The sequence below is a fragment of the Rattus norvegicus genome, chromosome 1 (assembly GCF_021556685.1).
Source record: "Rattus norvegicus strain SHRSP/BbbUtx chromosome 1, alternate assembly SHRSP_T2T, whole genome shotgun sequence".
Taxonomy (NCBI): Eukaryota; Metazoa; Chordata; class Mammalia; order Rodentia; family Muridae; genus Rattus; species Rattus norvegicus.
The window spans coordinates 220,109,173-220,123,271 of NC_141534.1; the positions used below are offsets into that span (position 1 = coordinate 220,109,173).

The 14,099-nt window shown below is 49.4% G+C and overlaps 1 protein-coding gene across 6 annotated transcripts; it reads right to left on the reverse strand.

Moving 5' to 3' along the window:
- Positions 1-823: 823 nt before the first annotated feature.
- Tkfc (triokinase and FMN cyclase) lies at positions 824-14,093 on the reverse strand. Of its 6 annotated transcripts, none has more exons than XM_087574937.1 (18): positions 14,041-14,093; positions 12,781-12,892; positions 9,165-9,354; positions 7,955-8,065; positions 7,679-7,860; positions 5,733-5,811; positions 5,370-5,459; positions 4,782-4,816; positions 4,618-4,702; positions 4,434-4,523; positions 3,775-3,891; positions 3,292-3,411; positions 3,022-3,159; positions 2,246-2,352; positions 2,040-2,143; positions 1,884-1,917; positions 1,691-1,780; positions 824-1,341 (listed from the first exon to the last, which is right to left on the reverse strand). In XM_087574937.1, exons 2-18 carry the CDS (start codon positions 12,781-12,783, stop codon positions 1,180-1,182), a joined length of 1,737 nt encoding a protein of 578 aa, XP_087431063.1. In that variant the 5' UTR covers positions 12,784-12,892; positions 14,041-14,093; the 3' UTR covers positions 824-1,179.
- Positions 14,094-14,099: the final 6 nt, after the last annotated feature.

Genomic DNA, 14,099 nt, shown 5'->3' on the forward strand with positions numbered 1-14,099 from the left:
TCTTAGTATGATCAGTTATAGAAGGTGACACAGTGGGAGTGTGTGTGCCTGGCACCAATGCTAACACCTGTTCTGGTGACAGCTCTACACTACTAGGCTGCTTAGGATCCTCTCCTTAGCTGTTTTTATATCCCTGAGATGTTTACCATTCTGAAAACCAAAATCTTACTCTGTGTGTGTAGGCACATTCATGCCACAGCATGAGGCCACATGTGGAGGCCAGAAGCAACTTTATCTCCTGGCACCTAATGGGATTTGGTGATCAAATTCAAGTTGTTAGGCCTTTAGGTTACTAACCAGTGAGTAATGGGGATTATTCAGTTTTACAGATCTCTACTGGCCAAATATGGGCATGAGTTCCCATAGCTGGCTTAAAACAGAACTGGACAGGACCTGCTGGTGCCTAGAATCACCTCCTTATACTGAGGATCCCATGCCCACCTGGTATGAGCTGTTATGTGTGGTGTCTGCACCATGCACCAGCCATCTGCCTTTCAGCTGGTCAGGACATAGGCAATAATTGCTCTAGAGAGACCTTGGAACTGACATGACTACAGTTTCTGAGCTAAACCAGAGCCTCAAAACACATGTCTCTGGGAACCCAATGCCTGTGTAATTTCTGAAGATTCTCAGGTGTTGGTCTGATGCAGAGAAAAGCCTCTTTGCCACTCTTGTACATTGACATGCTGTGTGCTGGAGAAGGATGGGGAGCTGGGAGAAGCAGCTCCCAGAGAAGCCCAGCTGAGCAGAACTTGTATGGACCACAGGTGATGAACTGCCTGCCAAGAGATGGTCATGGTCACTGTAACCAGGGATAAAGTCCTGTGGCTTCAATGGATTTTATTAGCCTTCTTTCATGTACTGACTGGGTATAGGAGGCCTTCCAGAGGAAGAGGCCTGCAAGTTAGAGGCTCAGGAGAAGCCAAATCACTGACACCCAGAGCTGGTTAGGGTGGGATGGACAAGATCTGAGCGATTCCTCTTCTGGAGGAGGGAACGAACAGTGCTGCTGAGGCATGTGACCCACCCAGCCAGACACTCTTCACAGAACAGTTCTGGAGGGTGTGGTGAAGGATGTCCTGCTCCATGCAGGGATGGGTGTCAGGGGAGGAAGGGAGGAGATTATCAGAAGGCAAGAGGAAGTAACAAACTGAGAGGAGCGGAGGAGGAGGAAAGCAGTTAAGCTGCCTTCGTCTGCAAGACCTCCAGGATGGCACGGAAGATGGCTGCAGCCGCGACTGCTCCAGGGTCTGGCTGATCTAGTTGTGCAGAGCTGATGTAACTCGCTCTCCCAGCACCAGCTTCCATGTTCTTGGTGGCCTCGGCTGCAGCTTCGGCACTCTGAGGACAGTGGAAGTTGGCTTCAGAACACGATAGTAGGGCCCCTGGGCCTGGAAATCTGAGCTTAGATCCTTTGTCCCATTCTGCCAGCAATCTCTGTACCATTTTCCAGTGGAAAGGTCACCTCTTACCTGCTTCTAGCCAGGAAAGGGACCTATATGTTCTGAGCCTCAGCCCAGGTACTGGCTAGACTCAATGTATCTTCCTAGCAACATAAGTGCTTTCTGAGATAGGCGCTCACCCGTTTTATAAAGGTAGAAAAGACAATGAAAAGAGGCCATTGACTTGCTTTAGGCCACCTAGAGATTGGAGCTTGGTGGCTCCTTGACTGTCCAGCTGTGTCACTCACTTTGACTGCTTTAGTCAGGACTGGGAGGAGACTGGCCCCTGGGCTCTTCCAGGCTTGGAGCTCCTGTGCTGCTGCCCACAGAGAATCCAGCTGGACAAGGTCAGAGAAAGGGGAGTTAAGAAGCCCCACACTGAGGGTAGCTTTAGGGCTTGTAGGCACTGAAGGGGAAGGGAGCTACATCCTGCATACATACCATTGTCCTGTCTCCTGGTGCAGCCTTTCCATACCTGAGAGAATAAGCAAGGTGAGTTACTTTAGGTGTAAGGAAAGGGTCTAGCTGGGAGCTGAACCATCTATCAATCTCCTCCCCAGCACACCCCTGGTGTTAAGATATGAGGTGCTGCCTCACTTCTGCATGGCCTTTAGGCCGGCATCCATAGCAGCAGACCAGGCTGGGAGGTCAGTGTTGGCCTTGAGAGGCTGGGCAGCTGCAGTCAGGAACAGGCCGTAGAGCTGGGGAAGACCAAAATGCTGATTACATGGAGCTGGCCGGCACCCAGCCAAGCCTGCATCCCTCCCCATCAGTCTGTTCCTTCAGGATCTGCTTCTACTCACCGCCCCAGATGAGCCTCCCATCTTCTCCAGCAGCAGGACAGACAGTTTGGAGAGCACCTGGGCAGGGCTGGCTGGAGTTGGGCCTTCCTTTAACCACCCCTGAATGGCTGCAAGTAGAGACAGGTGACCCTTCAGAGGTGCTATCCACTTCCTTTTCTCTCCCTGGTCTTTGCTAGTATTTTCCTGATTGCTCTTACTTCCTGAAGAACACATTTTCTGTCTGCTTGTTTGTTTCTCTTCTTTCCTATCACCCTAAGTAGGCTTGGAAATCCTTATGAGCCACCATTGCCTGGCTTCATTCACGTTTGTAACCACGGAGATGAGGAGTGCTGCTTGGCTTCAGGTAGGTGCTGACTTTTTTTCATGACACAGTTTCTCTGGCTGTCCTGGAACTCAACTCTGTAGACCAGGTTGGCCTTGAACTCAGAGATCCACCAGCCTTTGCCTCCTGAGTGCTGGGATTAAAGTTTGTGTGCCACCATTGCCCAGATGAATACATCTTTCTTGGACAGCTGGACAAACAGGGATTTTTGGTGGTCTGGGCAATTCAGAGTGCTGAGGGCAGCAGAATGGAGTTTCTTTCTGCAACCGCTCTCCCAACTTATAGTATGGGAAAACAAGGTGAGGGGTGTGCCAAGGTGTGGCAAATGGCTCACTTGGTGAAGGAAAGCAGCAACTCCATGAAAGCTCTTAAATGTTCTTGAAATTGCTTCATGGAATGTCCAAATCTAAGAGCTAGTATGCCATATTAGCCCGAGTGTCCCAAAGAGGCCAACCTTTGGCAGCACGGCTATGGGTAGAACCACAGTCCCCATCACCAGCAGCCCTGTCCAGGGCATTCAGGTGCTCCTCCAGTCCGATGAGCGTGGTGGATATCCGATCCAGCACAAGTGTCATCTGCTTTGATGCTACACCTAGAGAGGGGACAGTATGCTAACCTTCACCAATGTGGGGAGTATGGGTGCCAAGGTTTCTGTACTCTGCACTCAAGGCAGAGCCTTGACCACCCAGGGTGATTGCCCCTCCTCCTCAGCAGGCCCCAGTACCTCCTGCTGCAGTGGCTTCAGGGGCTTCTGCAGGCTCTGTGGGAGCTGCCCGAATCCGATTCCTTCCAGTCACAGAGACCTTGGACATGTGAGGCCAGGCTTTTGCATTAGTTTCAGCATCTAGAGGCAGCCACAGAACATTTCCAGACAAGATCAAGTGGGGCCTAGACTCCTCACCAACCCTGAATACTGGCTCCCTAAGGTCTCTACAAGAAGTGGGTCCAAACTGATAAGGATAGACTAAGTATGCATGGCACACTGAGGTGGAGGTATGTCCTGGGGAGAGGGTAAGGCAGATGTAAGGAAGACACTAACACCAACTTCTCAGAGTTCACTGAGAGCTGAAGGCTGAAAAACCAGAAAAGGCCTCTTCAGAGGTCTAGAGCCCAGACTTTCACCATGAGCCCCACAGTGGTCTCTAGGATAGAACCTGTGGGTGGGTAATGACTCCTTCTAGCAATGCTTCCACGGTCCAGCTCTCACCTATCAGCTTCAGCAGGGGTTCATCCACAAGCATCAAAGTAAGGGAAACACCACGCATCTCTAGTGCTGACATGAAGGTACCCACCAGGGCACGGGCGACCTTCACCCCACGGCCCTCTGCAATGCCAAGTGAAGAAGCCTGTGAGTGGGGAAGGAAACTACCCAGAGCATCCTAAAAAGAAACCAAACAGCAAAACAAGGACCTAGAATATATACAAATAAATCTTACCAAAAAAGAAAAGAAAAAAGACAGCCCATTACTACATAGCTGTCATTTATTAAGTTCTTAGAGGTGCCAGGTGTCTTACCTATACTTAATCTCATTTAATTCTCATAACCACCCTATAAGGCAGGTGTTGCTATTATTACTTCCAGACTTGGGACCCCAGCCATTTAGTGGCAAAAGTGACAATTTAACTTAAGCTTGTGTGGCTGACTACTCAGCTGATGTTCTGGGCCATGACAGGACACTACCTCAGCTGCTTTTCTTATGCCCAGTTTCAAACCAGGTTGGAAGAGTTAAGGGAGTTTGGCATGGAGACAGCGGTAAGAGGATCTGATCTACATAGTAAGTAAACTCAGGCCAGCCAGGGCTACATAGTGAAACATTGTTTCAAAGAAAAACAAAGGGCTAACGTCCTCTTGAATGGTAGGCTCACCCAGCAGGCGTATGGCAGCATCAGCTATGATGCCCAGTTCCAGGAAAGACAGGCCACCCAGATTGTTGACCATCAGCACCACTGAAGAGCCTGTTGATAGATGTGACACCTCAGTGATACCTTTGCTGGCTTCTGTGAAAGGGGACATAAAAGGTTCGGAGATTGGGAACAACAGGCTACTCACCTGACTTCACAGGCACATGGGATATATTGGAGGTGTCTGTCATGTGGTCAAGCATAAGAGTGACAATCTGATCAACAGGTACCAGCTGTCAGAAGAAGCAGTAGTGAGCCATGTTTGGGAGGGAGCCCTTGGGGCTGGGCTAGGCTGAGCAGGGAGTCATTTACCTTTATCCGACGAACACCGGCTTCCCCATGGATCCCTGTGGAGAGACATAGTCATTACTGGCTGGCTCACAGCCTGCTAGTTGTCTTTCCATGCTTTTATCAATGACACACCAAGTGTTCAGCACCAGACTAGGCACAATGGGTGTGGACAGTGGGAGGGAAACGAGTAATGAAACACGGCAGCAGATGGTGTGGAGTAGAGCTAGCTGAGAAGTTACAGAAGCTGAAGGACACCAATACCTATTGTGTTAGAAACACATGGGAAGAAGTGGGACATGGCAGTCACAGAAAAGGTGTCCTTTGGACCAAAAGGGTCCTGTGCATTGGGGTTGGAATGATATGGGTAAGAGTGAGATAGGAGGAACATGGCTCTCTCTGTTCCACAGCCTGGGCACAGATGGCGAACTGGATAAAGTCAGGCAGGATAAAGTCCAGGCTATGCCTCAAGTGCACACCTATGAGTCCAGAGACCACCTGGGGATATCAAATAAACAGGGAGGACTAGCTAGACAACTCCAAGACTTCTGAGGCAGGCAAAATTCAAGGCGAAGAACAGTCATGGCAGGGGCATAATGGCCACAGGCTTACCCAGGCCTAGCTCCATTTCATCAGCTGCAAGCTCAAAGGTGGGTTTGGTACCAGGGACACTGCAGGGAGACAAGCTCACCCCCAGAGTACCTAAGAAAACGAAGCATAAGAGAGATGGTTCTGTTGTTGGCAGCAGGTGGCAGGATGCCCTGGCTATGGGCATCCTCTTCTTTAAGCACACTGCCCAACTCATCTTAGGAAGAAAGTCTAAACTCTGATACACAAGGCTTCAGGCTCTCTCCAGAGGACCTTCCCCCAGCCTCCAAGGAATAACTTGGAAAGGCTCCTAGTGCTGCTGGTAGGAGCCTGCTCTGAGTCCCCATGTCTGCCACAATCCTCCCATCCCTGGGGGCTGGCACTCACCTATGGCCTTGGCGATCACGCTCACCTTCTTTGTGATCTCCTCCAGCCCCATACCTTCCTCAGCTAGAGCACCTGCTACCTGTAGCCACCCAGAGAGAAGGGAATCATGGGTGGAGGACTCACTGGATCAGTGAGAGAAGAGAGGTTTGGAAGAACTTTCTTGTTGGGAGAATATCAGGATTTCTACCCTAAACCTGGTCCATCATGTTTAAGGTAGAAGAACGGGCTGGAGAGATGGCTCAGTGGTTAAGAGCAGTGGTTGCTCTTCCAGAGGACCTGAGTTCAAATCCCAGCCACCACATGGTGGCTCACAACCATCTGTAATGGGATCCGATGTCCTCTCCTGGTGTGTCTGAAGACAGCTACAGGGTACTCACATAAATAAAATAAATCTTTAAGGTAGAAGAATGTCCTCTCCTTATTCACAACATACCTACTTAGAGAAGTCTTCAAGAGTTTCTGTTTGGAAATGGGTGTGTGGCTCCATGACAGAAGGCTTGCCTAGCATGCATAAAACCCATTTCTAGCAATACCACACCACACGCACACGCACACACACACACACACACACACACACACACACACACACACACACCACACATATACACACATGCATATACACACACCAGACACATGTACACCACACATGTACACCCCACACACACAGACACTGTCATTCATTCTCTCTTTCTTTCCTCCTTTCCCATCTCCCCTTCCACTCCACTCCCTTTTCTCCATCCCTCTAGTCTAGTAGAGCTGGAATGGACTTTTAAGAGAGAGAAATGGGCCTGGAGAAGGAGGTTATTTGTTCAGTGTCAGACAGTGCATTGCTGATCTTTTTCTGATTTGTAGAGCTTTCTCCCATAGCTTGACTTTCTCTTATTCCATTCATTTATCCACCCTGTTACTCTGTTTTCATCAACTCTACTGAGCTGGAAAGGAGAAGGGTGACTGAATTACAGTCCTGCTTTCCAGGAACTCAGCCTCTACAAAATGGCAGGAGTGAGCCAGGCCACAGAGGCTGGACAAACAAAGGATTGTGACATCCATAAAATCACAGAGGTGACTCCAGCCCAACAGGTACAGGGAGGGATCTGATGTTTATGGAGCATTAGGAGAGGGGAAGATGCTGGGTGGCAAAGCCAGGGGTTAGTGAGGTGAGACAGGAGTGTGGAGGTGGTGGGGTGGCTGGAGAGGTGGCTCAGCAGTTAAAGCTCTTGCTGCTCTCATAGAGGATTTCAGGTTTGGTTCCCAGCACCCACATGGCCGCTCACAACTATCTCTAACTCCAGTTCCAGGGGATCTTACACTCTCTTCTGGCCTCCCTTGGAACTGGAGTTACAATGGTGACCTACCAGTAAGTGATAGGAATTGAACCCAGATTCTCTGCAAGAGCAGCCAGTGACTTTAACTGCTGGACCAGTTTTCCAGCCCTCAAATAAATAAAAAGAGTGTGGTGGGCACCCCCAACCAAGGGGCTTGAGCTGACTGTGGGAACCCAATGTATTCTCAGTGAGATGAAAATGGGGCATATATACTATCTTTGTTGTTTTGACACGGCCTCACTATGTCGTCCAAGCTAGGTTCAAATTTAAAACCCTCTAGTCTCAGTCTTCTGTATTTTATAAAGATACCTCTGGGGTTAGTGTGGGCAACTGACTGGCAAGGCAGGAATGCAGGACGCAAACATGGTAGCCTAATGAGAAGAAGGTAAGTGCAGCTGTGACCCAATGGGAAGGTAGTTAGGGCAGGATAGGAGGACCTGTCCTGCCCTGGAAGAAGAGCTCGGAAGGGGCAACTGACTACATCTCCCGAGTGAAGGGAAGAGAACTGGTTTAGGAGAATGCCTGCATTCTAGGGCTAATGGCTGTTGTAATGGTGGAGACTCAGTGGGTCAGGGAAAAGAAATGGCTGGTGATTCAGTGTCCCAGGGTGGGGAGGCTAACCTTGTGGATAAGTATTGTGCCACACAGGCCACGCCGGCCTGCCTTCTTCAGGACAGTGAAGGCGCTGTCATCCTCAATTACCACCATCTCCACAGAGATGCCCTCGGCCTTGGCCTGCTCCATGGCAAGTCCAAAGTTGAGCCGATCCCCAGTGTAGTTCTTCACGATGAGGAGGGTGCCGGCTGTGGGGAGCAGTAGCATGGTGTCACTAAGACTTGCCCTTGCCCTCCCCCACAGTGCCCACCCACAGTGTTCTCTCCCACATGCAAGCCTGACCTGTGCCTGCCTGGGCCACAGCTCTAATGGCTGCCAGGATGCTGCCCACAGCAGGAGAGGCAAACACTGCTCCTGCAATGACACCTGTCAGCATTCCTTTCCCGATAAAACCTGAGAAAGAGAAATAAAGACACTGGGTAGAATCTATGTCTGTTATCCCTGGGGCTTCCCACATATCTGAGATCCAAGTTTAGGTAAGCCCTACTATGTATCCTTGTGCTATGGCTAACCCCCACACAGGAGTCATCTTGATGGAGCTTCCCCTGGCTTCTCACCCTGAACTCTGTCTACTCCCACCATTTTCTGTTCTCCCTCCCTCCTGTTCTTTTTTTACACAAAGCTTTTGATAAAAGATTGTTTTGCTTTATTTGAATGTTTTTCAAGTGTGTATATATGTGCACCATGTGTGCCTAGTGCCTGTAGAGGTCGGAGGGGGCAGTGGTTCCCCTGAAACTGGAGTTACAGATGGTTGTGAGCTGCTGGGAACTGAACCAGGTCTTCTGTGAGAACAAGTACTTTTAAGAGCTGAGTCATCTCTCCTACTCCTCACTGTTTATTCTAGTGTCTGTTATAAACTGAACGGCTCTCTGAACTGCTCACATGTCTTCCCAGAGTGGGGCATAAAAGTTCTACAGGAGAGAATCTTGCCTGATTCACACGTGTGCTCTGCACAGGGCCAAGTATACGGTGGGCTCACTAGTATGTGCTGAATGAAGAAACAGAATACTGAGGGTGGATAGGAAAAGTGAACTGACACAAAGTCTGAGGCCTGCTGTAGGATCTCCTATCAAAGATCCTATCCCTAGCATCACACAGGAAACCAGCTAGGATGGTTCAGCTGTGGGAAAGGCATGATAGGATTACAGAAGAGGGGTCCTAATTTGTGCTTGCACGGTCAAGAGGTGTTGGGTCAGCTGAACTGGAAAAACAGGCCAGGAAGACTTTTGAAATCACCAACTCTTGAGGCTGGGAGAGCCTCCGGGGTTATCTGGCTCAACCCTGCATTTCTAGAGCTGTAAAAATCCAGGTGCAGAGACAGGCTGTGACTGGGCATGGAGTAGCTGGGACAGTGGAGGATGAGACGTGGCTCATTCCTAACTCTGGCCTTAGCATTGCCTGTCTGGTACATCATCACACTAGCATTGAAGATCTCCTAGGATCCCTACTCTGTTCTGGCCAGCACCCCTCACAATTAACACAAGATACTCACCGGCATGGGCAGGCTCATGGCCTGAGCCTCCACCTGACAGAAGTGCCACCCGGCCCTTGAGGCTGTCCAGGTCAGAACGTAGGGCTACACGGTACCCTTGCAGGAGCTGCAAGTCAGGGTTACAGGCAACAAACCCAGCAAGGGCATCACCAGCACACCCTTCCACAGAATTCACCATCTTCTTGGAGCTCTGTGGAGGAAGAGCAAGAAACAAGAGGTTCAGAGTGTGGGCAGCAGGGATCCCCATCCTGCCTGCCCAGCAACAATACTGTGCCAATTTCCCCAGGAATTTCATGCCAGGGAAAGGAATTACAGAAGCCACCAAGGAGTTCTAAGGACACAGAGGTGTCTTATTTATTTATTTATTTTTTTGGTTCTTTTTTTCGGAGCTGGGGACCGAACCCAGGGCCTTGCGCTTCCTAGGCAAGCGCTCTACCACTGAGCTAAATCCCCAACCCCGACACAGAGGTGTCTTAACTCGTGTCATCACCAGGGGAATGTGCCTATGGCTACTCAACATTCAACCTTTTATTCAATGCTTATTTATCTAATAGGCCTTTATGCCATGATTTCTATGTAGTCTGAAAAACAGCTTCAATGTAATGCAAATGGGGAAGTTGGTGTCCTCACTAGACTAAAAAAATGAAATTGGGGCCCTGTCTGTTTCTGTTAGAGGAGGTAGGTTTTAGGTTGCGGCTCCTATGATAGAGGAAGAGTCTGAGCAGGCCCCACACCCACCCAGTTGATACCACAACTGATCTTCATGGGCTAGAGCTAGACCGCTCCTGCAGGGTGGTGGGGTCCAGGGCTAGGGCCTGCATGTTCACACATGTTCACAGAGAGTAGGATGTTATTCCTGTCCTCCATGGGAATACAGGTATCATTCTTACATGCTATGTGAGTGGGAAATACATGTGCATAACAGCACAGAAGAAAGGGACCTCAGTCTCCTGAAGGGACCTGGGAAGCCCATGAAGAACTAGTAAGAGACATGTAGGCATTGGGAAGGAGATGAGAGGTATTCTGGGCAGAAGGAAGCATAAGCCAAGATATGGGATATATAACAGAATAGTGGCTCCGGAAGCATCAGGGTGACATAGTGTTGCAAGCAATGTGGCTGTCAGGAAGAGGTAGGCAGGGGCCTCACAAGCCACAGGAGGAATCTTGTTAAAGGAATTGTTAGGGCCAAAGCCTCAGCTCTACCAGCCTAATAAACTACTATTCTCAGCCACATGTCCTCAATAGGCATAAAAGACACAACAGTAAAAGGCAGAGAAAGGAGATTTGTCAATTTACTTATAATTTATGTTTTATAATAATTTATTAAATTATCAAATTGTTTATTATTTATGAATTTATCAATATGTTCTCATTGGGAAGAGGAACTAATAAAGAGGTTCAGGGATAGTACCCCATGTCCAAGGCCATCTTCGGGGCACTGATATGAGGTTTAGGTTTAAACCGAGAGCAAGAGCTTTGTGTAATCTAGTAGTTCTAGCTGGGTATGGTAGCACAGGCCTTGGGAGGTAGAGGCTGGAGGGTTGGGAGTTCAAGGTTAGCATCAGTTACACAGAAAGTTGGAGGCCAGCCTAAGCTACAGGAAGCCCATGTGTCTCATAAAAACTGAAACAAGCCGAGTTGTTGGTAGTGTATGCCTTTAATTCCAGAACTCAGAAGGCAGAAACAAAACAAACATATAAATAAATATAAAAAATAAAACACCGAAACAAATAAAAAGCCTAGCCAGTCTTGGACAAGGTGTGGTTCTGCCTGACACAGACCCATCCCTTTCTTGTAGGCAGCTAAAACATTGTGAGAAACAAACACGTGAAACTCTTCCTGGTTGTTTCTCCTGGCTAGTGTCAGGGCTTCTGTCTTTACCTCTCCCAGCAGGAGATTCCTGGGAAAACTTCCAGTTTCTTACAGGCATTGTTTCAGCAGTCTGATAGCCGATAGGAAGGGGTGAAATCTCTCTTTAGAATGTCTGCACTTTGCAGGGCAGTTACACTGTGAACTGCGGGGCCTCTCTTAGGAGAAGAGGGTGTGCGAAGGCTGGCAGAGAACACTGGAGAATACCTCTGGGGTCAGCTGAGTCTTTACAAGGTGTGTAGTCAGAGGGGAGCTATGTGGGACCAGAGTAGTTGCGAGATTTGGCTCTAGAGTCAGTGGGACTTGGTATCAAACACCATGCCTGCCTGTCTTTAGCTATGAGAGAACTCAGAGAACAAACATCTGTTTTGGGCTCAGCTCTTCCTCTGGGAAACAGTGATTTACTAGAGCTTATACCAGTGTTATGGGAAAAGCTCACTAAAAAGGTGCTATAGTCCCTTTTGTGAACAGCTTGGAAAAGCTGGAGCTAGCTAAACAACTGTTGTGGTCTGGGATGCAGCGAGCCGCCTTTGTCCTCAGGAGACAGGAAGAGTGAGCCTCAAAACGGATCCAGAGGAGACTGCTGGCGCCATCTAGTGGTTGCAGCTGACCCAGGTCTGGGCGAAACACGCTTCCTGCCTCTTTTCCGAGCCTTTAAGCAAAATGAAGAGCTGGTGTCTTCCTGCCATTTAACAAGGACTAAGGCCATAAAACACCTCTTAAGGATGGCAAGAGTAGCCCTGGTCAACAGACAACAAGCAGAATGACATGAGCTCCATTTCTTAAACACCAAGAGCCAGATCCATTTCTAAATACTTATGAACATGTCTAATTTAATTTTCCCAAAAACCCTTTGGAGGTAAGATTAGTAAAACAACATAAAACTGAAGCACAACAAATGACTGTGCGCAAAGTCACACAGCCAGCCAGTGCCTAGACCCGCCAGGTTCATCCCAGCGACGTGCTGTTTCCCGGAGTGGCTGAAGCCACAGGCACAGGGTGGGGAAAGAGGGATCACTGGTACTTGGTGTTGGTGTCAATTCCAAGCCTCACCTCCAGGACCAACAGCCCCCAAGAGATTCCCAACCATTCCTGCACCAGAGCCATTCCTGTTTCCCAGTAACACAAGGGGAAGGAAAGGCAAGAAGAGAGAGGTACTATGCGTGGCCACTAGGATTCTAGTATGATCAACACCGCATGGCCACATGCTAGCAGGTCTTAATCTGCCATATTATAGATGGGGGTGGGGAGAGGAGAGGCTCAGAGAGTCAAGCCTTTGGCATAGTAGTAACACAGTGGTGGGAGTGAGGCTGAAATCCAGCCCAGATCTGTTCAAGATTAGTTTTAAAGCGAAGCCTGGGGACCAGAGCCTCCCACACTGCAGTTCCCTGCTCTGAGAGCAGCCCACACAATCTTAGGCCGAGGAACAAGCACCAGATCATTCTTCCCCGGTTCCTCCTTAACTAGCAAAGTGACTTATGACACAGCAAGTGACTTGTTCTGATCTAAATGCATGACTGAGATCCTAGCCATAGGGGTTTCAGCGTGCCTCAGGTCAACCTCAGACCTGACTTGGCCCAGGCCACAGGAAAGGGAAGAAGGATTATGCCTGGAGAAACAAAATGAAACTCTAGTCTTTGGAACCCCAGAAAGCCTCATTGACTCAGGTGCGGAACAGAGAGGTTACAGGAGTTTAGAGTGGGGATCCCCGTGGTCCTTCCTCTACTGTGGCCCCCACAGGACTCACCATGGTGGGAAAGCTTCGAAACAAGTCGAGCTCACACTTCTGCTCTGAGTTGCTGCAGGGTTGACAGTCCTGACTGCTGCTAACTGGTCTGAAGTAGAGACGGCAGCAGCACCTGCAGGGGTGGAAAGGACTTGAGCAGCTGAAGGTATGGGCAACTGATTGGCAGTATCATGCCTCCTGTGCCTTAAGAATTAGGGAGCTGCCTCAGACTTTGATCCAAGTCCAAACTCTAGTTCGTGGGCTAGGAATGGAGAATAGCGTGGGGCTGACCAAAGTTCACACCCACACTTGGCCAGAGGGCAGGGTCTGGAATCATGTCCAGCTTAAAGCTGGGAAGGAGAAAATGTACAAAGATTTTTACCTTTCTGGCTGGCCACCCTAATAGTGAGTTAACTCAGTAATTCTATTTTACTTCTGGAACACAGACTGAAAACTCTAGTGAATGTCTAAGATTGTGTTGGTAAGAGTCAGACCAAGTGTAGTTTTGCTGCAATGCCTAATGTTCCCATTAGTTCTCCAGAGTCAAGCAGAGTCCCAGCTGGGGAGCTATAATCGTTCTTCAGTTTCACCTGGTTCAGACCTAGCTCTTAGATCTTGGTTTAGACCTTGCTCCACCCATCTCTGCCTCAGCTTTCCTGGGAGACTTTTAAACTGACCCCCTTAGGCCTCAGCTGCATTTGTAAAATAGGGAGTTAGCTCCCCTCTGGCATTCTGCAGATTTGCTAAGGGCTTCAGCTGGGGCACGGAGGCTGTCTGATGAAGCCTGGGGCCTGGATCTGCAGGGCTGATTGCACTAATCACCTGGGTGTTTAGGGCTCTTTTTGTGAAATTCCAGTGTGTGTTTGAGCTCAGAATTTGCAGGGGTTGGGGGGGACACACACACACTAAGCTAGCAAGTAATTTAGTAGGGAGCCTTTGAAGAAACTAAAAGAGGTGAGCAATCAGACCCCCGGGGGTGTGTGAGGCTGGGATGATTGTTCTAAAGTCAGCTGAGGGCATTCGATGGATCAGGAGGAGCTCGAAGAGTTAAGCAAAGAAAAGCATGTTTCTAGTCGGCATTGGTCACCTCTCTCCCCGGTCTAGTCCTCTGCAGTCCTTCCTGTTCTAAAAGAGGGAAAACCTTGAGGACGCCTGGAGCTATAGAGGAGGGAAGGCGGCAGAATCTGAGGAAGGAAAGGGGCGCGGACCGTGGCAGGGGGACCAGCAGGCGGCCTCTTAGGGCGTAATTGACCAAAGTGGAGGCCGGTTTAGTCTGCGTACCCGAACTCTCCCTCTCATCCGGGTACTGAGGCCTCTGGCGGTTAGGAAAAGGCGGGGCC

Coding starts and splice junctions, on each gene's coding strand:
- Tkfc (XM_087574934.1), bottom strand. Junction 4,817..5,369: donor TGAAATGGAGCTAGGCCTGG/GTAAGCCTGTGG, acceptor GTCTCTCCACAG/GGATCCATGGGGAAGCCGGT. Junction 2,162..2,245: donor TGGGAGGCTCATCTGGGGCG/GTGAGTAGAAGC, acceptor CCATGTAATCAG/CATTTTGGTCTTCCCCAGCT.